The sequence below is a fragment of the Rutilus rutilus genome (genome assembly GCF_951802725.1).
Source record: "Rutilus rutilus genome assembly, chromosome: 17".
Lineage (NCBI taxonomy): Eukaryota > Metazoa > Chordata > Actinopteri > Cypriniformes > Leuciscidae > Rutilus > Rutilus rutilus.
The window spans coordinates 31055573-31081033 of NC_140230.1; the positions used below are offsets into that span (position 1 = coordinate 31055573).

General features: G+C 38.7%; 1 protein-coding gene across 7 annotated transcripts in view; it reads right to left on the minus strand.

The window, feature by feature from the left end:
• The window catches only part of rims2a (regulating synaptic membrane exocytosis 2a), a gene marked incomplete at its 3' end in the record, with an annotated part of 189910 nt that overhangs the window by 113245 nt on the left and 51204 nt on the right, over positions 1 to 25461 (minus strand). Inside the window, exon 1 of one of the 7 annotated variants that reach the window (XM_084385431.1) lies at positions 22251 to 22765. The exons of 4 other annotated variants lie outside the window; for them this stretch is intronic. In XM_084385431.1, the coding sequence (XP_084241557.1) occupies positions 22251 to 22372 (122 nt within the window). In that variant the 5' untranslated portion in view covers positions 22373 to 22765. Of the gene's footprint in view, positions 1 to 4230; positions 4521 to 22250; positions 22766 to 25461 lie in introns of those variants that run through there. 2 more of the 7 variants (XM_084385432.1, XM_084385428.1) reach the window with 2 other exon arrangements.

Consider the following 25461-nt stretch of genomic DNA (forward strand, 5'->3'; position numbering starts at 1 on the left):
TTACACAAGTAAAACAGTTTGCAAACAAGCTTTCACAATGATGTTAAAGTCATTACACAGACTTCCAACTATAAGAAACAATATGCAAACTTGCAAAGTCAGCATTAAAATCCTGTTACAAATGTAAATGCATGTCATCGGATGCTGAAATCACGTATGAATCCAGATAAAGCAGCAGCACCATCTAAACTCTCACTGTAATTAATTTTTTTTAAAGCAACATCTCATTTTAAAATGCATGCTGTGTTTACACAAATAACCTGCCGCTAATGTGGTTACAGCAGTGCTGGCTGTATGTGTCGGAAAAGACAAATGACACCAGTGTCCCTGGCATACAAGTTTCATTTTCAGAGGGAATAAGAGTCTTTGGCTCACAGGAAGCCCAGAGAGATGATGGAGAGAGAAAAAACTACAATTGAAGAGTAAAGTTTAGATTCTTGAAAAGCCACAATGCATCCGCTCTTCCCTTACTGCACGTTTGTGTGACTTCACAGAGTTTAGCAGGTTTTGTGGTTGTATTTCATTGATAATCACATGGAAGCAGCTGTAATATACACTAAAAGGGTATATTACAGGAATATACCTGATACATCTAAATCTTTAATCTAGCAATTAATCATCTAACCCACAAACAATTACACCTCTTTTGCCACAACAAGCTTCAATTCTCACTTATAAACATCATAAATGAGATCTCTGAATATGACAAAATTGCAAATTTTGTGAATCCTAAAAGATTCCTTTGATCAGGCCAAAATCTGAAGTATTTGATCGTCATTTTGACATGTTCACAGACAGCGGATTAATGACTACAGCGATCAAATTTTACCTCAGACTAAAATCTGGCAGTGTCAGCAGATTTGACGCACAGTCCTGTAGTGTGGCTTCTCCAACGACAACAGTCATATCAAAAACCAATAGGAGTGCAGAACAACCCCCCCACATTTGCTCCGCACACATTTCTTTTTTTTTTTTCAAGAGAAGCCATGATGAAAATCAAGGCCAGAGATTGTTTTTGTTTGCTATAGCCACCATCTCTATCCCGCATGCAGATGCAGCTCACAGTCACAGAACGTGTCACGGATTGATGATGTAAAACTCCGGACGAGTTCTCTTATGCAGATCATTCTTATGCATTCATATGAATCTGAGCAGTCTCGATATGAACAAACAATTGTCATCAAATTCTTTTGAAAACAAATAATCTCAACATGAACAAACATTTCTCATCAAATTCTTCTCAAATCATATAACCTGAGCTATACAATCCACATTAATTTTATATTGTAGCTACTATAAGTCAATAGTCAACTCATCCATTTCTTCTTTTCAGGATAAACGTCAAAGACAATAGCTATGTTTCCATCCACCTATTTTTAAAAGCATTTTGGGATATTGCATCAAAAATCATGGTTGGAAATGCCAAAATGCACTTAAATTCTAAAAATGCACATAAAAAACGTAGGCACTCAACTAAACTACGAAGGAAACACATTTACCGAATAAATTCCTCGGTGTGCATCAAAAAAAGACATGTGACTTTGCGATGGGACGGCATAATTAGACCAAACAGAAGACCGAACTAGTTGCACAGCGTCTGAAATGCTGATTTGGTCATTCTGAAATGCCTGAGCAAAGTGGTTTGGTATAATAACCTCCCAGAACTGTCTTACACGACAAACAGCAGTTATCTACTTCAGAAAGGGGCGTTTCATTGCGTTTTGTCAAAATGCACAAAATTATTACAGTGGTTTCTCCTACTGCAGCAACTTCCAATTATATTTAGCGGCAGTTTCAGGAAGTGACAATTTAATTATCTTTGAGAAACTCTATGGAAACGGAGCTTTATTCGCAAATGTTTTATGCGATATTCGCATACAACTTTGGATGGAAACAAAGCTAATGTTGATTTATAATTGAATGAAACAATGAGAAATTCATTAAGTCTCCTGAGGTATGAAAGCACAACACCTGAGCAATACATTTTACAAACTTCTCCTTTGTACTGCAAATATCACAGCAAAACTGAAACATATTGAACGTTCTTCTGATCTGCATTTGAAGCTAGCGCACTAGCTAGCGACGAGGAAACCATAGCACTCTCAATTTTTCTGCAGGATGCTGTGATCTTTAGTGTCTGGAGAGATCTGTGAGCTGTTTCTAAGCATGTACATGTACTGACTGATTAATGATCGTATCTCCCGCGTCCCCTGGGCTCTGCTCTGGGGTTTTACTATGGCCGCCGTGTCCTATTGCATTATTCAACAGCAGCCTGACACAGTCGTGCACCATTCACAAATCCAGAGCACTGCAGACATCTGTTTGTGTTTGTGTTTGGGATTGTGTGTGTGTGTTTCTGGGGAAAAAACGGCAGTTTTTTATACCTAATATACATGATATAATATATAGCCAGCATCATTGCATAATAAACCTGAACAATGTACTTTAGATTAGCTTAAGCTTCCGCTAATAAAATTAGTCATAATTAGTCCAAATGAGTTATATATTCGCTTCCATTCACTTCCACTCTATTCATAGTTTCCACTAGCACACACACCTGGCAGGCCAATGCATTACATCACACACCAGTTTATGACTATCTGAAAAGCGCTGGATGCTCATGTAATCGCTAACGCCACCTGCCCCATCCAAAGCAATGATAGCACAGCTGGGCATTACGTCTGTGTTTAGTATGCAGGTGGACAGATTTAAACTATTGCACAGGTCACATATTATACAGCATTATTCCTATCTGCACACTAACCTACAGCCATTTTTTATCCTTAGCATTAGCACTGCGGCTAACTAGTAGTCTCTCTTCCTGGGTGCGAAAGCTGTGTGGATACAGGAGGGTTAGAGGAAAAGAAGTGTCGTTGTGAACTGACCCACTTACAGTACATGTAATTTACCTATGTTAACTGTAGTTTAGTGTGTAAAACTAGGATTTCTCAAAGACACAGATTATCCAGCACACTAACACAGGGTGTTTTCTACAATAGTTAACCTGCATTCACACTTCACTAGTAAACACTCTCAAATTTAGCATTTTCTCTGTCTGCCCAGTCAAAGTCTATTTAACAGAAGAAAAAAAACCCTGAACAAAATGCCCATTGTGAAGGAAATGTTTAAATAATCATAACTAGCATTCCCTTTTTCTTGCAGGATTAACATTTACCAGTATTTGAAAACTAAAATGTCTCCAACACTTGGGCCAAAGTTACCGTGTCTGAATATAACAAAAGAGGAAACAAAACTAGACAGCTGTCTGAATATAGCTGCATATTTAACCTCATGACCTAGTAACAGAGAATCATAAGAGCCAATCATATTAAAGAAAAATGATGCAATGAATCATGTCACTTTTGCCATGCATTCATTTTATATAAACTGTTGTGCTCTTTTGGTTGAGGGGATTCTCTCTGAAATCGGAGATCCTTCCGGCCGTGATTAAAGCATATTCAAAGGCATTGTCTTGAGTATGTCTGATTACTTCTGCACGGCAGGCTAGACACTATAGAGATCTTACTTCTATTGCCAAGTGATGATGTTTAGTGGAACACTAAAGATCTTATTTCCATTCCCAAGTGATAGTGCTTAAGGTGAACACAAGAGACATTATTCCCAATTGATACTGTTCAAAAGGGGCCAGACGTTATCCGACTCGAAGCAGGTGTCGACGAGGAGACGCATAGTAGAGTATAAATTTGTAGGTGTCGAAGTGGAGACGCCTGTTTAAATTAAGTCAGGTGAGTAGCAGAAATCTACCACACCACATAAAATGCTTGCATCTCCCCCCTAAAAAAGTACTAGATAGCATACTATGGTGGTACCATACTAGTAAAACACACACAAAATCTCCCTAAGGATGCATATGAATGATTAGGCTATAGTAATGCTATAATGCTAATATATATATATATATGCATGATAAATACTGCAGAATTGAGAATTGTGAATAATTATTGTTCTCTTTTTTTCTCCAAAAAACAAATCCTTTGGACCCCACACTTTTGAATGGAAGTCCATCTGAGTAGGCAAAATGATCAAAATCCCCATGTAGCCTATATAATGTTGGCTAAAAATAACACCTAGCCCTTAATGTGAAGTGAGAGCAAAAGAACATAATGAGCAAGAGTGTGAGAGTACAATGCAATGCAATCAACTGAAATTACGGCCCTTGGGGCCCCAGCTACATCTAAATGGAAGAAAACAGAGAATTGTTATACGCACCTTTACACTTTAGCCACAACCTTACTGAAATGAGGCCACACAAACTGATACGTTAACCGTTAAATGAAGAAAAGCAGGTGTAGGAAACAATACAGCTCACTAACAGTCTTCAGTCCTTTCAGTAGCACTAGAATCCTCTCAGTTCTGATGTCAGGATGACATTTTCACAGAAATCAAATCTTCCCTCACTGGCCGTCGAGTAAATCCCACATAACGTTGACTAAAATGTGCTGAAGAATTTCACGAATGCCCTTCTCTCTAATCATTCTCCCTGATGTCAGTGACATCATAGCGCCCACAGACTTATAAGCAGCCGCAAGGCATGCTGGGGGACCCAGAGCGAGGCTGAAACAGGTTGTAATGGATGACCTATGAGCAGAGATGGAGATGTTTCTCTGGGACAGGGGCAGCATTACATGCTTCAGCCCGCCGCTGATTGGTGGAGATTCTGGCCACGGCCTGCTAGAGGATTTTATTTAATCTGGTGTAACTGTGTGCCAGAACAAAACAGCACTCTCAAACCACACAAATCATAAATTTGTGCTTTTTTTCCCCCCTCTCGTCCTGATTTTTTTTAAAGACAAGGGCGATTATCTTTGCAAATCTAATTCTGCCCGCTTTGCACAAGTATAAATTGAAACATGCAATAGCTTTAGACATACAGAACACAAACATGTTCTAAAAAATGTCAACATCTGAATAGAAACTAAGTCTGTTTATGGTTTCTTTACTCAGCACATACGAACAGAGACGCTCTACTACATTGAGCCTTTAAGCTGAAGCGAACTTACTGTGGATACTATGATACAGTGATGGTGCTCGACAGTAATACCATGGGATTTTGATATATACTGTATTATTGTACTAAATGACTATACTATTAACATAGTAATTGTAAAAATGGTACCAAAAACAATGGTATTATCATGGTATGAGAAAGAAAGAAAGAAAGAAAGAAAGAAAGAAAGAAAGAAAGAAAGAAAGAAAGAAAGAAAGAAAGAAAGAAAGAAAGAAAGAAAGAAAGAACATGGTATTGTCACAGTAAATACACCAAAAACCACTGTAATAAAAAGATGATGACGATATACAATGTAAAAAAATTATAATAATAAAATAAAATTAGTATTACCATGATGTAAATGTTAGATTCTGTCGTCTTTTATTTTGAAATGATGTTCCGTTATGTCCTTGTTTGTTTCTGTGGTTACTAAAGATTATTATATTATGTTTGCCATGTATATATACTGCCTGTTCAGTTCAATCCCTTGTCGGTTCTCGTCCATGTTGATTTGATTGTTTATCTACAAACATATACATATATATATATAAAATAGTATAACTACAGTACATATCTAATAATATAATAATAATAATTATCATCATCATCATTATCATTATTATTAATCACCCAGTAGAACAGTTGGTAGCACTCATATACAGCACACTGTGAAACGTCTCAGAACAGGCAGACACAGGAAGTATCACAGCACAGTGTTCAGCCTGTGCACCGCAGTGATACGAACGTCATTAACGCCCCCCCCCCCCCCCCCCCTCTCCCCCTCTCCCTCATCCCTCGCTCCCACTAAACATGATGCAGACAGCCATGTGCTCCTGCCACATTTACCCTCTATACTTTCATACAGCAGCATCCAGGCCAACCAGACCTTCTCTCGAGAAGCTCTAGCAGAGTGTAAAATAGGCCAAACCCCTGAAGAATAAAGCTGGAGAATCAGTGCAAACTGGGGAACGGCTCTATCCTTCCACTCTCACAAACACACAGCGAGAAACATGCTAGTTCAGGCCGGACATAAACATGCTTAATACTTAAAAAGTTGTTTAAAGACTTTTAACGGATGGAGAAGTAAAATAACTGGATTGCCATTAAATGGGTTTTTTAAGTCAACATGAAACATCATCAACTCATTTTACCTCAGACATTTTTAAGGGAAACAGGATATTCAACAAGAAAAACATTTTTAGGGCAAGACTTGATTTTATTGATTGAGAATTTAACGGACCAGAGTGGAGTTGTGTGAGATTCATGACGTCAATCAAAAAGGATAGTCGTTTAAAGTCACTACATTTTGGTAAAAGATCATGAAGACACATTTTGTATTTTGAATAATGTGCACAGGTTATTCACATTAAGGCCAGGAACGTGGATTTTATAAGATTTTACACAAAAATTAAAGCGGAAAACACACGGCACTCCACAACAAACACCCGGGCCTAAAGCAAGGTAATTCTTCAGACAAACAGTGTGTAATTATGCTTATTGGCGTCAGCTGGAACGGCCCAGACAGATCAGCCCATACGCATTTTACAGGAAACTGCAGACGACAGGCTAAGCAATCAACACCAGAGTCCTGCAATTAACATCCTGCACTGCTCGTTGGGCCCAGGAGGGGAATAAACAGGTTTGGAAGTGAAGTGTGACCAGCTCGAGCCACATCAGAGCACTTCTTTCCCCATAAAGACCCATCAAAGAGCTCAGTTCTGCATCACACACACAGAGAGACAAGTTTATTTTAATAAAGACCAAACAATGTGCGTTAGATTTTGAATTCATGCTTTATGTATTTTTCATCATTCTCATTATCATCTGCCACATAAATTACTGTAACTCATAAATTAGGCAAATAAGTGGGATGTTTTGGCAAGCTTAATCGCTATTCCTTATAAATCAAAATAAATAGTTTGGCCAATATTTATGAATATTCACCTGCCTGGTGTCAACGTTGCAGCAGTTTGGAATGTACGGAGCCCCTAAAGGGACATGATAGTGGGGGAAAAAAGTATGAGATGGGAAGAAAAATTATACGTAAATGCTTTTGCGTTCTCTCGCAAACGTTCCCCTTTGCGAGCAAACGCAAAGTTTCTTGGCGGAACGGCACAGTTTTTGCGAGGGAACACAAAGTTTCTCGAAAACGCAAAACCATTGGTTATTATTTTTTCTCCCATGTCATTTTTTACCTTTATCATGTCCCATTAGGCTTAGCCTTACTTAGTTTTAACAAATTCAGTTTTTAGACTTTTGAGGAAGTTTTTAAGCTCTTATGGGCTGCTTACACGACACTGTTTTCAACTAAAAACGTAAAACTTTTATGCGTTTTGGCTGTTCGTTTACACGACAACAGAGTTTTGGGTGCCTTAAAACGCAAACTTTTGGAAACGGTCTCCATGTAAACAACAAAAACACAAATCTCTAAAGACAATGATGTCATGCACATACGCATTACGTGTTCAGTCTAGTGTTTCAACGCCATCTAATGGTCTGGCAGCAGAATACAGGGTTTTTTTGTCGTTTTCGCGATCTGTTAGCCTGGAAATCCAGACCTAAATCTAAAAGATTAATGGTCTGGCGTCGACTAATGAAAATCAGCAAGCTCGAAGGGCGGCACCAAGCATGCATTTGAAAATCTCACTGCATGCAATTGGATAACACTACGACCAATCACAACAAGTTATCGCTTAGCTACCAGCGGAGCTAACTGGTAGATTAGACTCTTACCGTATCCGGTCGGCAAAAAAGCAAAAACGCCCTTCTTGCAAAGGAACGATTCGAGCGCCGTCTTCTGTTCCTCTTTTAGAGGTCGTTTCAAACAAATGGTGTTCATCTATAACCATCTTGCAATGTTTACTAATGACTTCGACGTCGCAGCGCTGTCGTCTTCTGTTTAGCTCGCCTCTGGCCCGCCTATATCAGATAACCCGATGTGATTGGTGCAGCTCGGATACAAGGGCATATTTAATGAGCATCATTACTCGACACCAGAGTAACTCGCTGAGCAAATTCAACTTGTGCTCTCGCGAGAACTCTGGATTACCAGGGTAGCGATCTGTGTGAATGGGGATTATTTTGACAGTGGTGTCGTCTCTACGCGGAAAACTTCTCCGTTTTAAGCATATCGTTGTCGAGTAAACGAACCCTCAGAGTTACACTGTGTCCTAACCAGATGTGATGCAAAAGATTCCAGCGACAACCAATTTGTCTGTCCACAGACGCAACACGACTATGAGACGTGACAAAATCTAGCAAAAATCACAGCCAATCAGAAGAGTGTGTGGGCGGAGTTCATAAATATTTCATAATTTTAACTATTAATACTGAGAGACTGAAACCATCTTTGTTCACATTCAGTTGGTAATTTGAATGTTATTGTTTCCTTTCCTATTTTCTATTTTCAAGATCTGAGGTGAATTATCCATTGGCAAAATGATATTCAAACTCACATTAGACGCTTTTAACATTAAATAAAGCACAACGATTATCATTCCCATACTTTGTATGTTGTTGTTGTTCCATCCGTGACGTCACTGAAATTGAAATCGTTTCGAAAAAGAATCGTCGTGTATTTGCAGCTGGTTAGAACAAAAGCTCTGATTAACATGAAAAAGTGACCTTTTATCACTCTTCGCAGCGTATTGGTTAGGACAGTGTTATGCTTTTATGTCTTATGTTTGAAAAGAAAAATTCAATTTTCAATATCATATGGTTTTAAGGTAATTCAACTGTTTTAAGTTGATCAAATTGATAAATGTAAATCAAACCTTTAATGACTTAAATTCACTCTTATTTCTTGCGTGGACGGCTGAAGGACCAGTGCCTGCGCCTCTAGAATGTTCTCCTGAAAAGCTGTTTGCGTCAATCATGACATTCCATTAGAACACGTTCATATCTTATTATTCATGTTACAAAAGTGGCTGTGGAATCTAACATTCACAACCGGCCTTGGATCTCTTTAGAAGGCATGAGCTCAGAGTGAAATGTACAGTGAAATGCTTTTGCAGAAGAGAGGATGTCAGGTGGAAGAAAAATACCCACAAAGCACGACTGTAGCTCCTTTCAACACTCCTGTTCAATTTAAAGTTGGGTCGTTTCTGCACCAGTAAGCATTCTGCCCAGGGGATAGGCCTACTGAGCAAACCAAGACGATCTATTTTTAACTGCCATCAATTATGAAAAAAAAGCTCCAACAATAATTACAGTAACATGTACGGCATGTAACACTTTCCTTTATGCGCAGCTGCGTTATAATGCATCACTTCACCAAGAAGAGAAAAACACATTTCGAGCAATAAAACCACGTCAATACAGTACGTCACAGCTTGTGTCTGTAGTGCACTTACAGTAATCATTTGGCCGTGATGTATGCTGTACGGTCTGGTGGTATGTTGTGAATGGACATTCAGAGTGCTTAATATTGCTGTGGAAAGGAGTTAGACTCATTACAGCTGAAAGAGAGACCATCCATCCATCTACAGCACTGCTGATCTGCCTTAAACGGCTAATTCCATATCTGCTTACGGAACAGATGCATTCTCACTTTATGCTCGTATTACTGGAGCTGTGCACATCCTGACTAACAAAACACTAACGAAACGTACCAAAAACTAGTAATACCTTCTTTTGGCCAAATTCTAAAGAAGTAAGCTTCGGAAACCATGACAAATGGAAAACCCTACTGGGAAGGAGGAAAAAAAGCACTGAATTTCAGGTGAAAATGCTGTAAAATTTCCTGTTTTTTGACAGTAGGAGAAAATAGACCAAAATCGTAGGCTGAAAATATAAACAGAAACAACAAATTGAAAAGCTCGAATAACAGAAATATTGACTCTCAGATTTTTTTTATTTAATATAATATACTGTCGTTTTTTTATTTTTTTTATTTAAACACCAGCTGAGTGTAATATTTGGCAAGATAAATAATTAATATTGAGGTCAATATTTCTACAAAATTAAGACAAAATACAATAAAATATATAGATTATAAAAAACAAAAATTACACAAATAAACTGAAATAAAATGTTTGATGTGTATTAAAACTAAAATTAAAAATGAATCAGAAATATTTAAATAGATTTTTTTTTTTACTAATAAAAAATGACAAAAGTACAAAGCAAAATTGCTAAAACTTAAATTGAAAAGTGCAAATATACAAATAAATAAATACTACAATAGTATAAATAACACTGATCAACAATACTTTTTAAACATTTTATACATTTTTGGAACCTTCATTGTAAAATCATGGCAATTAAAGCTACAATATGTCATTTTTTCGCCGCTAGGGATAACGCAGTGAATAAGCGGAATCATGGAACTTGTCGTCATGCCGATGGATCTAAAAATGTTTATGGATGAGTGAATACATTGATGTTTTTTAACATGACTGTGGTATGAAGCAAGGTGTGATTGCTAATGAGAGACAGATATCAGCGCCACACGCGAGTCCCGCGGATATAAAGGACATTTCATTCTACCGAACTACACACTGAATTACGACTCATATGGGTCACTTTATTTGACGAATTAAACTTGTGAGGTAACGCAGCGCTGTTTCATTCGGTCTACGCGGATATTACGTTACTGATAGGCGGCAAGGGACGGCACTATTTAAAATTGTGAATTTCTCTGAATTGACAAATTCTTGGAAACATTTAGGATAATGTAAGCACACAATTGAAAGAAATATATAACACTGTGCAAGTGGTTTTTGGATATTTTGATACAAAATTCTTACATATTGTACCTGTAATCTCTTGAAAATCTTGAAATACATAATTTATAAGATTTATAAAATTCAAATAAACAGTTTGGTTTGACTCAGTGGCTCCAGAATTCTCAGTTTCAGTCAAAATATTTTTGCATCACTAATAACAATGGCGGAAAACTACTGTGTGTTATCATGGTGAAAATTTGTAAGGTTAATAAGCACATGTCTAAAAATCTCTGGACTCTTTGCACTAGCAGATTGACAACGGGTACCATAGACATGGCCGTCCCAGCTGGTGGTCTCATTGGGAGACGTATTTATAGAGGCTTGAGGTCCCTGCTACATCACCCCAGGCCAGGAAACCATGCGTGGCTGCGGCCTGACTCTTCCCATCTGCTCCATCAACACAGACACACACACACACACACACACACACACACACACACACTCACTCACTTACTATATGAGCTTACGAGATGCTACGTCAGCTCTGCTCTCTGATTCACTCAACATCACTTCAGTCTGACACGATTGAGAGTGCATGGGGCGGAAAACAAACCCATTAGAGGAAGAGAGAAGACCCAGAGTTACCAGACCCAGGTGTCCATCACAGCTACGTGAGTGACTTTAAACACAAAATGTAGCAACACTACTAACTTAACAGCATTTTTACTGGCTCAGTACTGCCTACTTTTCCTAACTACCTAGAAAAACCTTTGAAAAAAAATCTATTTTACAGGTTTTGCATGACAAAAGGCTCTGGCATCATTTGGCCCTAATGGCAATAGGATGGCAGATCGAGAGCTTTTGGGAAACCGAGCTCTGAGACGTTTGTGACGTACGGTTATCGCTGACTAACCTTATCTACTGATTTTAAAACGTCCTTGAGTTCCTCCATTGCCACTGCAAACAGCCGAGTGTCTAAGCAACAACCAAGTGTACCCACGGGTTACCTGAGGCATTACATTAACGTTGCATGGAAAAAGCTAAGCAAAACTCTCTGGGATGATTTCTCTTAGTAAAAGACAAAAAGCTTCATGTTCTTCTGCAGCGTGGCTTCCAGCATCCTGGGAGATAAAATCTCTCCTGAAACCCAATGACATGAGTAAACACATATTACACAGGCTCTCAGTAATGGACTCTGACCACAGAGAAGAAAATGAGAAACAGAAGAGAACAGCTATCAATGCTAAACCGCGATCACCCGGCATCCGCGCCCTTCCGAGGCCGATCTCATTCACCCACCGCAATCGCACACTAACCCATCTGTGACGGCACGTGCCTGGCAGCCATACGGCGCACACACTCCCATGTCTGCAAAACACTCAGATAATGAGCCTCATTCTACTGACACATGTAGATGGGTAGTCAACACGAAACAGTGCTAGCATTAGCAATCAAAACATTCTAAAACTACTTTAAATAGATAGAATTATTCTTTTGTACAGCTGTTATGATCTCTTTTTCATATATAAGCAGAGCACACACTCGTACACTCTACTTATCAAAAGAATGGAATAATTACGTTTTTTTATTATATTCTTATTCTCACTAAGGCTACATTTATTTGATCAAAATACAGTAATATGTGGAATATTGTTACAATTTAAAATATCAGTTTTCTATTTGAATATATTATAAAAGTGTAATTTATTCCTGTGTTGCATCATTTTTCAGCATCATTACTCCAGTCTTCAGTGTCACATGATCCTTCAGAAATCATTCTAATATGCTGAATTGCTGCTCAAGAAACATTTATAATTTATTATCTATGTTAAAAACAGTTTTTGCTGCATAATATTTTTGTCCAACAGTGTATCTAAACAACATTATCTAACCTCGTAACAATTATCTAACAATCTACTATCTAACAATTACTCAAAAATGGTGATATGCAAAGATGTTCTATTGTACAATCTCATACATTTCAAACGGACTGGAACCGAAATTAAACTCGTCCATTGGATAACAACAACAATAAATCTTGTCATAATGAAATTGGATTCTGGGTAAATATGAACTAATTTGGCCGTTAGTGTTATTAGTTGTCTGAAGTAGTCTCACAGATAAGAAGCTCTTTAAAAATCAATACCCAGGGCTGGATATTTAGGGTGCTTCACATGATAAATGAACATTTCAGAGGTCAGAGTTTGACCTTCGTGGGACGTCACACAACGGGGTCATGGGATCACAAAGCTACAGTGGTAAAAACAACAAGAATGAACGTCAGCAACCTATTAAAGTTTGAGGTTTTGGAATAGTCATATTTCCAAATCTGCTACAAAGTCTAGAGAGAAAAATGCAATGAGATACACTACTGTTCAAACGTTTGAGGTCAGTAAGACCTTTTTTTAAAGAACTTAATAATTGACAGTAAGACATGTATAATGTTACAAAATATTTTAAGCTGGTCTTTTGAACTTTGTTTATCAAAGAATTCTTATAAAAAGTATCAGAGTTTACCCAAAAATATTAAGTAACACAACTGTTTTTAACTTTGAAAATAATAAGAAATGTTTCTTGAGCAGCAAATCAGCATATTAGAATGATTTATGAAGGATCATGTGACAGAAGACTGGAGTAATGATGCTGGAAATTCAGCTTTGCATCACAGGAATAAATTACTGTTTAAAAGTATTACTGTACTTTTGACCAAATAAATCTTTTTTGAATGGTACAATAACTCAAATAATATATTTTGAAGAATATGGGGAACCAAACAATTGATGGGCCCCATTGACTTCTATAGTATGGCGGGGGGGAAATACTATAGAAGTCAATGGGGTTTCAAAACGTTACTTTAGCTTTCGTATTCATTGCATGAAATTCAGAGATAATACTGTGACAAAACCGCTTTGGGAAGAGAGACTGATATGTGACTGATAACCGCGCAGAACATCTCGTGACAGGTGGAGGAACACATGCTCTATATATGGCTGGGACCATCAGTAACAAACAGCTTCATAACATCAATCCAGCGAGAGCAGAGGGAGAGACAGACAGAAAGAAGAGCTGGTCTTTCTCAACACAGAGTGTGTGATATGTGGGATAAGGATGATCTGCTCTCTTTCATGCTCAGAATTACTGTTTAAAAGTATTACTGTACTTTTGATCAAATAAATCACTTTTGAATGGTACAATAACTATTTTGAAGAATATGGGGAACCAAACAATTGATGGGCCCCATTGACTTCTATAGTATGGAGGGGGGAAAATACTATAGAAGTCAATGGGGCCCATCAACTGTTTGGTTACCAACATTCTTCAAAATATCTTCTTTTGTGTTCAGCAGAGGAAACAAACTCATACAGGTTTGAAACAACTTGAGAGTGAGTAAATGATAACAGAATTAAAATTTTTGGGTGAACTTTAAGATTTTCCTCCTATATAAAAGTCCTCCATAATCAGAAATATCTCAAATTATGCTCAGATTTAGCAAGATACCAAAGCCTGCAACAAAAGTCAGAGATCTCAATATGAACTCAAGTATTTATCATCAAATCCAACCAAGACTAAATGATTATAATGGCAACTGGTTTGTCACTCTTTAAGAATGAATTATAAACACAAATTGTGTTTCAAAACGTTACTTTAGCTTTCGTATTCATTGCATGAAATTCAGAGATACTACTGTGACAAAACCGCTTTGGGAAGAGAGACTGATATGTGACTGATAACCGCGCAGAACATCTCGTGACAGGTGGAGGAACACATGCTCTATATATGGCTGGGACCATCAGTAACAAACAGCTTCATAACATCAATCCAGCGAGAGCAGAGGGAGAGACAGACAGAAAGAAGAGCTGGTCTTTCTCAACACAGAGTGTGTGATATGTGGGATAAGGACATCTGCTCTCTTTCATGCTCAGAAAGCGCAACTGATTCCCTGAAAGGATGATGGGAGTTTGTTTGTGGAACATACTAATGGCAGAGAGCTCTTCCTCAAGCTAGAAACTACTCCTCTCCACCCTCAGGTGCTGAAGATCTCTTCATAGGACGTCCTGCAAAGAGTGTTTAAAGTGAATATGTAATCAAAATGGACAAATCTTATTTTTTCATGGAATATTGCAGTGTTTATTATAAATGATTTATCCATGCATATTATCTTTTTTATTTTTAAATGAATGTGCCCTTATGATCTTTATTAAAATAACTTTCCCTCCCACATTCAACACCATCTCTTCGGTTCTCTGATGATGCGTTTACTGGCGCGAGGGTGGGACATTGGGACAACCTGTCACTCACATGAGATCACAGTAATAGCTAAATCCAATCAAATCCCAATGGACAAAACCAAGTCTCACCCTCATATTTCTTCTTGTTCAAGAAGCCGTTTCACTCGCCCATACTGAAGACTCCAGTCTTCAGTCACATGATCCTTCAGAAATTATTCTAATATGCTGATTTGCTACTCAAGGAACATTTCTTATTATTATCAATGTTAAAAACATGTTGTACAATCACATAAATTGCAAACGGACTGGAAGAAGGATCCTGTCAACCGAAATTACAATCGTCCATTGGATAACAACAACAATCAATCCTGTATTTGATAATGAAATTGAATTTTGGGTAAATATGAACTAATTCGGCCGTTAGTGTTATTAGTTGTCTGAAGTAGTATCACAGATAAGAAGCACTTTAAAAGTCAATACCCAGGGCTGGATATTTAGGGTGCTTCACATGATAAATGAACATTTCGGAGGTCAGAGTTTGACCTTTGTGGGACGTCACAAAAACGGGGTCATGGGATCACAAAGCTACAGTGGTAAAAACAACAAGAATGAACTTCAGCAAGCTATGAAAGATTGATGTTTTGGAATAGTCATATTTCCAAATCTGCTACAAAGTCTAGAGAGTAAGATTCCCCAAAAAGTCCCACCATATATTTTTTTCTTTTCCGTTTCACTCGCATATACATCACAATAGGGAATATCGTAATTTCCATTTCATGCCAACTTTAAACGTTAACCGTAACCCAGTATGGAATTTTTCCGCCGCTAGGGGTCGCTAACCTCTTACAATAACAAAGGCGTAGTTTGATGACGCAACATTTGCTAAGAATTATGGATCTTGTCGTCAACGTCAAGCCGACCGATCTAATAATGTTTATGGATGAGTGAATACATCGATGTTTTTATCATGACTGTGATATGAAGCAGGTCGGGATTGCTAAGAGACAGCTATCAGCTCCACACGCGACGCGAGTCCCGCGGATATAAAAGGAATATGGACATTTCATTCTACCGAACTACACGCAAGTGCAGAATTACAACTCACAGGTCAGTTTATTAGACAAATTAAACTTGTGAGGTAACGCAGCGCTGTTTCACTTGGTCTAACATTACACTATCACACTAAACTGCATTTAAATGTGTTGAAATGTATGTGTTAGTTTGTCTATATGAGACTAGCAGTAAGCTAGATCAACATTAGAATAACATACAGATCATATTCTAACATTTTATCATTGTTGAACTATATAACAGGGATGGAAATTAGCACCCGCCACCAGCCAAATGCGGGTGATTTTGTGTTGTGGCGGGTAAACTCGCTTCACCTACCGGCCACCGTGGCGGGTAAATAAAAATATACTGTTTCACACAGACGGCGGACACTTTTAGAGGACATAAGTGTACGCTGAAATAAAGTCTTTCACCTCAGAAAAACGGACTTTCTTGTCCTGTCACGTCAGCCGTTATCCTGTTCTCGTAGCGAACACTCTTCAATTGCACGCGCAAATGGCGGCGCGCGCTGTGTATCGCCTCACTGTATATAAAGTGCAAAATAAACTACGAGCATGCAACGCCGTTACGTTGTAAATTACACAAAATAAAAGTAATGCAGGGATGATTTTCATACTATTCACCAGGAGCAGTTTCCATGGTTCATTAACAGTTATTGTTAATATTGTGTATTCACCATGGTAACTGTCGTTTCCATATTAACCCCAAAATGCCACTTTTTTTTTCTTTGTGTTATTTTTTATATTTTTAAATGACTGTAGTGGCTCATACCAACATTGTATTAACAAAAACTAGTTTGGGACTGCTATTTAATAGCTTTCGCATAGGCCTAATGTTTATTTATTAGTACTAGTCTTTACTATTAGTCATATTCTTACAATTCATGTTAAGTAAAGGGGGACAGTACTTGTGTGTGTGGAAATAGCCGGTTTCAATAAAACTACTTGTGACATGTCATATTTGGCTTTGACTTTGACTGAACATTTGCTCTCACTTTGCGGAAAAAATATTGGGATATCGTATATCGATATTCAGTCTAAATAATCGGGATATGACTTTTGGTCCATATCGCCCAGCCATAGTTTCATTGTTGGGACTAAAAACCTAAAACTGGAAGCCATAAAAGACCACGAATCATTCAAATGCCACATCCAGGTAAAAAAAGATAAATATATAGCTATAAGAGAGAAAGAGAAAATGTCAGTATTTCATTGAGACTTGAGATTAAATAAACTGCTTAAGTAGCCTATTGTAGATCTTGTAGTATTAATTTTCACATGCAGTTACACATTGTCGGTTAAAAACAAGAAAGTGGCTGGTAAAAACATTGAGTGGCTGGTAGATTTTGAAATCCACCAGCCACAGTGGCCGGTGGACAAAAAAGTTCATTTCCATCCCTGCTATATAACATTGATTAGTTTTATGTAAATGTGCTCACCTGTTTAATAAAGTACATGTAGGAGCGGTCGAAGTCTCGGACGTGGAGCTCTTGTTTATATACTGTCTATGGGAGCTCTCGGCATCTCGAAAACACCGCGCTGATATTGATTCTCGTTTTAGTTCTCCTTTTTTATCCAAAGTCTGCTTGCCATGGTCCATAATGTTTGAACGAAACAACAACAGCGTGCAAATAGACATTGCGAACTACACAGTTGTCCGCGTCTGTCGTCTTGGTTACTATCAGAGGGCTCTGGTTGCTATGGCAGTACCAGCGGAAACCAGGGACAACGCGGATATGACGACATTGACGGCGACAAAACGGAAATAAAGAAACGGGAAATGTCTTCGAATTAAATTACAAATTTCTCCTGGTTTGAAAGTTGTTGGAAACAGTCGGGATAATGTAAGTACACAACTAAAAAATATATATAACATAGATATAGTGATTTGTGCTATTTTTAAAGCAAAAAAGTTACATATTGTGCCTTTAACAGCAGAGGCAAGAGGTTACTCTAATGTGGATCAGGGAGATCATTTGAGTTTCCTTGAAGCATCACCTACGATGTTTCTCCAGAAATTCCTGATGAAAAATGAAAACAGCTGACATACAGAAAGTGGACAGAGCTATACAATGAATGTGAATAGCAGCTCAGATCATTTACCTTGGAAGAATTTAATCAGAAATGTTTGAGTTCATACTGGTATCTCTGAATTTTGCCAGCAGACTTTGAAATCTTGGCAAATCTGAGCACAGTTTGAGACACTGTAGAGATCTCTTTTGAATTGAGAGGAAACAAGAGATTGGAGGGGATTTTGTCTCAGGAGAAACATCTGAGCAGCAGTCCCCATTTATCCTCCATTTATTCACTAATATCCATCGTACAGTATGTACGAAAAACCCTGACCCTGTGTCCAAAATCGCATACTGTCTTGAATTTGAACTTACTCCGCGAGCGTTAAAAAAGTATGTTCTATATAGTATGAATGAAATTCAGACCTACTACATCTGCCATGTTGTTACTGTCAAGTGACCGACCAGCATCAGCTGCGCCAATCCACTACCATTCATAAATCCTCTCCCGTGGCCTCATGGGATAGTAAAGTGTCCATCGAATGCGCACCAGTAGTAGTAGGTCATCCGGGGACTTTTTCGCCCACTGTTTTTCGAATGCATTCAGACATACTATTCTGTTGGCATACAATACAGTAGGGAAGTATGCGATTTCGGACGCAGCTTGAGGCATTTCATCAAGTATCTTCTTTTGTGCTCCACAGAAGAAAGAAAGTCACACAGGTTTGGAACGACATGAGAGTGAGTAAATTATGACATAATTTTCATTTCTGAGTGAACTATCTCTTTATCATTGCTTTAAAACTCAAACTGCTCATAAAGCTCTGCTCTGACACTGGAAACTTCATTCATTCACCTCATCTGCGTCATTTGACAAGTAATCTCAGACGGCGTTTACAGAATCCTCATGAATAAACTCACAATAATCCTGCTGTTCTCTCTCTGTCTCTCTGTGCGGGGGACATCCCTCTCTCTCTCTCTCTCTCTCTCTCTGTCTCCCCTGCAGGTCTTCCTGTCTCACACATCACCCACAGCATTGATCAAACAATGTTGCCATGGCGACCCAGCCTCACAGAGCACCGGGCTAGTGGGAAGGGATATTCCATCTAAGAGAAACTTCAATTGTGATTTATCTCTCCTGTTCTCCCCCTGTATCTTTCTATCGCTCGCTCTTTCTCTGCAGCGACCAAAATGTATTAAGCCAAATGATACACAACATGGTCATATAGCACAGGCTGCATCTTCAATTAAAAGAAAGAACTGTGAAAAATACTATTGTCTGTACAACAGGCAAGGTAATAAAATGTTGCCATATTCACGTTCATCTGTTTCTGATAAAAGTGAACGTGGATTTAGCACCACTCACTGGACATTTCACTCTGACAGTGTCGTGAAGCACGTGCAAGACTCAAGTATGAAGTATTATTATGAAGCATTATTATGAAGTAATATCATTTTGCAAATGAGCTACAAATTGATGTTTTTATGCAACCTATAAAAAACGTGGTTAACGCATTAAATAAATGAAGACTAATAAGACTATAAAAAGCGATTAATGTATTACTGCATAAATCTAAAAAAAAGAAGAAAAAAAAAGAATCATAATTTGCAAGATGAAATATGAAACCTATATATGAGCCATTAGGTTTTTTTCCCCCACATGCTGTCATTATTTTCATATTTTCAATTATTTTCAACTAAATCTGCAAATTTGGATGCTTAATTGTTATGAAAATAAAATGTCATAAAATCATAATGATTCTTTTTTCTTTGCATTTTGAAGTGAAATTACCATGTTTTTGTGCAACTCAAAAATTGCTGAGGGAAAAAATGACATTTTAACAATTATGCAAATGTAATTTATATTCGGAATATAAATAATATACTCAGAATAGAGCTGCACAATTCTGGATAAATTAAGAATCACACATTTTTTTTTGTTTCAAACAGAGATCAGGATTCTCCCACGATTCTGAACATATACAACTAAACAAAATAACATGTAATTTGCTAGATGTTCTGACAAAATATGAATTACTGCACACACTTTAATGAATGATTCAATGACTGGACGAATCAGTGTTTTTGAACAAATCTCTTGAATGAATGATTCAATGACAAATGCATTTTTAACATTCGCTTGTCGCCACCTGGTGACGTAATAATGTAATCGATACAAACGTTGTTTGAAGCACCAAGTTACTCTATTTTGATCACTACCGTAGGCATTAGTGGTTATGCAGGGTTGCCAACTCTCGTGCATTTGGTGTGAGACATCTTTCAGGCTCTTTCTCACGCTGCCCAAGTAAATCTCACACCAAATTAAAAAAGCCAACGTGATGTGCAGACCGTTTGACATATAACATCAAGGATCGCGAGGATGTCATCTGCGCTGCGCAGCATTAAGTCGAACACGTATTGACAAGATACAGGTTTTAATTAAACCAATGAAGACCTGCAACCTCTTGATTGGACCAGTGTGTACCAATCACATTTTGTTACTGTATGTTTTTTCACTGTAAGGTGTTTTTTTTTTTTTTTACATCCGCTCTGGTTTTGGCAGACAGCTCTGTTTGTTAATAATGGGTCGGCATAGGGAAGTAACCATTTCCTGAGAGAAGACTTTGACCAGAGTGAGCCACGATTCACGCCGTTTTGATGATATTACCTTGAGCCATTTGCCTGATGTTTACCACGAAAACACAATTTGGAATAACCACTTAAAACTCTTTCTATAAAGAACACATCATCATCTAAATGTCTCAGTGTGACGATTCTCTAAAATGCAGCCGGTGCAATTCAGCAAAACAGCAGAAGTTGGCAGCCACACCTTGCCTTCTCCAATCAAGCGAGGTACAGGCTTCAAAGGCATGTGAGAATGCACAGGAACAAAGAGATGCTTGCACAGAACCCCTGGTGCGAGTGAAGTCTAGTGTGCTGATTTGCTGAGTGTGTATTTGTGCTGGCGGAGGAAGAGACTCGTGTTGTAGACCCCTGGAGTGAGACGGTGGCACTCGACACTTTAAACTGCATTAAACACACCATTCAGTCTCATGCCCAGAGGTCCTTCAGATGGTTACGGTGAGGTACAGGACCACTACCCTACTAATCCTAAAGCCGTTGAGATGTGGAGATCATGATGCTGATACAGTATATGTATGTATTAGCGCTGTCAAATCGATTAATTGTGACTAATCGCATCTAACATAAAAGTTTATGTGTATATAATATAATATATGTGTATGTATATATATTATTCTTTTTATATATGTATATTATTTATATATACACATATATGTGTGTGTGTGTGTGTATATATATATATATATATACACATACATAGCCTACACACACACACATGCATACATAAATGTGTGTGTATACACAAATTATATAAACACAAACTTTTATGTAAGATGCAATTAATCAATTTGAAAGCACTAATATACACACACACACACACACACACACACACACACACAATCTAATTCAATATTTAATGCAAATGATAGCAAACAGATGTACACAAACTGCTCACTTTAATAAACTTTTATAAAGTCAAAATCTTAAAAACAAAACAAACAAAAAAATCTAGATGAGGACTAACAAATAGAACCAAAAGTTTTGTTAATTACTGACCAGATTAATTTGAAAAAATGTATGCATAATTGCAACAAATAACCACTCAAAATTACAAATAAACACATTTTGTGGACAAAATCAACCATGACAAAACAAAAAGAGGTGGAAATATGTTAATGGAGCCTCTGAAGAATAATATTAATTTGGCAATTCAAACTCAAATTTTGTAGATCATTTAAGTCTTAGCTATAGACATAGACTCTAAAAATATGTATAACTAGGCTATAACTTATAATTTAATGATACAATACTTAAATTCATATAAAAAAAAATAAAACAGAATTTTATCAGGTAACGATACAGCCTTTCCTGTTCAATCAAAATGCAAACAACAGTGATGAAATGTGTGTAATATTCGCATACTGAAATGCAAGTGGACATCTTTCTTGGATTTATTAGCATAGCGAACTCTGATTGGTCCTTTCTCACACAGCCGCCACTAAACAAGATGCGTGCTGAGTGTCATGACAACGGCTGCGGCATTTCATTTACTCAGAAGCAGAGCCACCTCAGACCTCACAGACGCCCCATACACACAATTCCTAGCTATTCGTGCCTCTCAAACACTGATATTTCCTTCAGGAAATGCAAATATAGTCACGTGTGATGTGTTACAAACTCACCCGATGGTGCTGAGCGCCTGTTCCAGGAGCTCCGTCTGCAGAATATTCTGCGGCGGCGTGAAAGCCCCATTAAAATGAGATAAAACCGAGCTACAGAACTGACGCAATGTCTCAAACTGCATTTTCCCTCTTCCTCTCCGATATCCTGCGTATATTCCCGCTTTCCCTCAGATGAAACTCCTCCAGCGCTCCTCGCTCCGGACGCGCCGCATCTCCAGCGCAACATAAACACGATTCAACTTCCCGATGTGTTCTGATCCCGAGGAAAAGTGCGTTTGGATGAGGAGAGCGGACCGACACCGGCTCTCCCGGACATTGTGATCAGAACTTAAGAGAGAAAGCGAACGCGCAGCGCGTCCTAAACGCACCGGAGATCCCTCGCGCCTCTAATTATCCACAGTAACGTTAATCACATAAACATCCATGCATACGCACGCACGCACGCACGCAAGCAAGCGCGTCGCGTCCGGATTCTAGAGAGCCCAGGCTCACACACAGGCTCGCTGCTGTCAGGATTCTCTCTCAGGAGCACCAGAGCAGCACTACACATCCTCTACCAGCATCACAGCGCGTGTGGCGTAGGGAGGAGGAGGAGGAGGAAGAGGAGGGGGCTTTCTTTCTCCCACATCATTAAGGGTTTTCTGTGGAGAGATGCTCTGCTCTAAAAGACAACTATTGTGTGTGGATACTTGACGACCTGAAGGAAGAAGGGCGTTAGTGGAAGAGAAAACGCTGAGTGCACTGCCCTGAGGACACAAGGAATAAGAGGGCTTTTTAACATGCATTCTGACCTAAAAAAAATTCATACATGCATCTTAAAGGGAGTCAGGGCTGTTAGAATTTACTCTATTATGAGAGAGATTTTAAAGCCATTAGCACAATGATCAACAGTATAATCAAGAATGAATAGTTCTATTATGTGCTTACATTGTACATGCATTTTGAAGTATTACTGACTATATGACTAGATAGATAGATAGATAGATCATAATGAAATATAGTATAGAATAGAATAATCTTTCAATTTTATATTAAAAGACAATACATTAAATTTTTCTGAAAAATGGATGAAAGGACTGCTAAGTAATAGACTGAACGATAGATAGATAGATAGATAGATAGATAGATAGATAGATAGATAGATAGATAGATAGATAGATAGATAGATAGAACGATAGAACGATAAAACTCCTGGTTTATTTCTTAAACCCATTTTCTGGGTTATTTGTGTTGGGTTAAAATTATGGGTTATTTTTTTATAACCATTTTCTGGGTTATAGGGCTAATATGTTGACCCATCTCCTGGGTTGTTTGGGTTTCTGGGTTATTTTTCAAAGAGTAACCCATGTTCTGGGTTATAGGGTTGGCTTTCTCTCTCTCTCTCTCTCTCTCGGCCCGCCCGGAATTTTCTCACAACAGTCGTTTGAAATAACCTTCTCTTCGCGCTCGATTGGTTTTTGGCTGTGCTTCTTCGGTGCAACTTCATTCAAGGTAAGAGAGTATTTTCAGTGTTGTTGTAACGTAAACTTTTCTGTGTCCATGTCCCCGTTGCTAAAAAAATTACCATGGCTTAGTTGCTACGTTGAGACTAGCGTTAAGGCCTCATTATACTTTTGCGTCGGACCTACACCGGAGCCACTATGCTGTAGGCAACGCGTTGGTTTTCATTTATGCTTCTGCGTCGTTGTCCGCGTTGACGCGCAGTTACAAATGCAGAGGGAGCATGTGAAACCCGAGGGAGCGGTCCTAGCAGACCAATCACAGCGCTTGCGTCGCGCAGAGTTGACGCGTTGTTACATTTTTGAGGCCTATTTATACTTCTGCGTCGAACTGCCGCCGTAGCTACGTCGTAGGCTGTGTGTAGCGCGCGTACCCTGACGTGCACCTCTCCAAAAATGTAACAACGCGTCAATTCTACGCGGACACAAGCGCTGTGATTGGTCTGCCAGAACCCCTCCCTCGGGGTTTCACATGCTCCCTAGGTGCGCGTCAACGCGGACAACAACACAGAAGTATAAATTAAAACCAACACGTTGCCTACGGCGTATAGGCTCCGGCGTAGGTCCGACGCAGAAGTATAATGAGGCCTTTGGAGAGGTGCACGTCAGGGTACGGCGAAGGGTACGCGCGCTACACACAGCCTACGACGTAGCTACGGCGTGAGTTCGACGCAGACGTATAAATAGGCCTTTAGCCGTGGTAATTCTGTGGTTGGCATGTAGCCGCGGCTATCGCGACAACATCTAGGACAACTCGAGGTATCGCACACCGGACACGCACTTTCTCAGTTTATGGCCAGCAATATTGTTACATTTAAGGACATTATGAAATTAAGATAATGTCTGTACTATGTTCTGATTGTACTGTACAATTAAATACAATCGTTGCTAAGTCTGCAGTCAAAACAGTTTACCTCAGATCGTCCGTTAACTGAATGAATTGAGAATCTCACCTATAAATCCGATAACATCAGCAATTTTCATTCAATCAGCTCATTTCTGTGAATGAATGTAAAACTAAATGTATATTGCAGCACATGGTAAGGTCAGTATATACTGTATATCAACAACGATTTGAGACAAATATAATGTCAATTTAATATAAAACTATGTAAATGGCACGGCAGGATTTTGAACACGGTCCTGAGCCGTTGCTGGGCGCTGCGGACAGACGCCGGATGGCGCCGCCGGTGTGTGTAGGCTACACTCAGAGAATAATGTGTTCAAATTTTAAAGACATGGCGCTGCACGGCCATAAACTGAGAGAGTGCGCGTCCGGTGTGCGATACCTCGAGTTGTCCTAGACGCGGCGCTGCGCTTCTCATCCAGTGTGCGACCCCCTTTACCCGCGGCTACAGTACAGAGCGACGAGGCAACACAATAGTTGAGTTATGTTTACCAGCTGCGCCGTGCTTATCATATTATACAGTGCTCTACTGGCTGAAGTAGTGAGAATTAAAGAATGGGCCAGATATTCACCTTTGCATTAATGTCATTACACTTGTTAATGAAAGAAAAGATGGACAGTATAGACTGTCATTCACACAAAATGGGTAATGCTGCAAAATAACCACATTAGTTAACTGGCAATTTGGGCCACGTAAAAAAAAAAAGCCACAGCATTCCCTTAAAAGTGATTATTTGTTAGCTTGATAATGAAAGAGTGTCTGGTGAGTGGTTCACAAAGACATAGATGAGGAGGCATTTCTTCT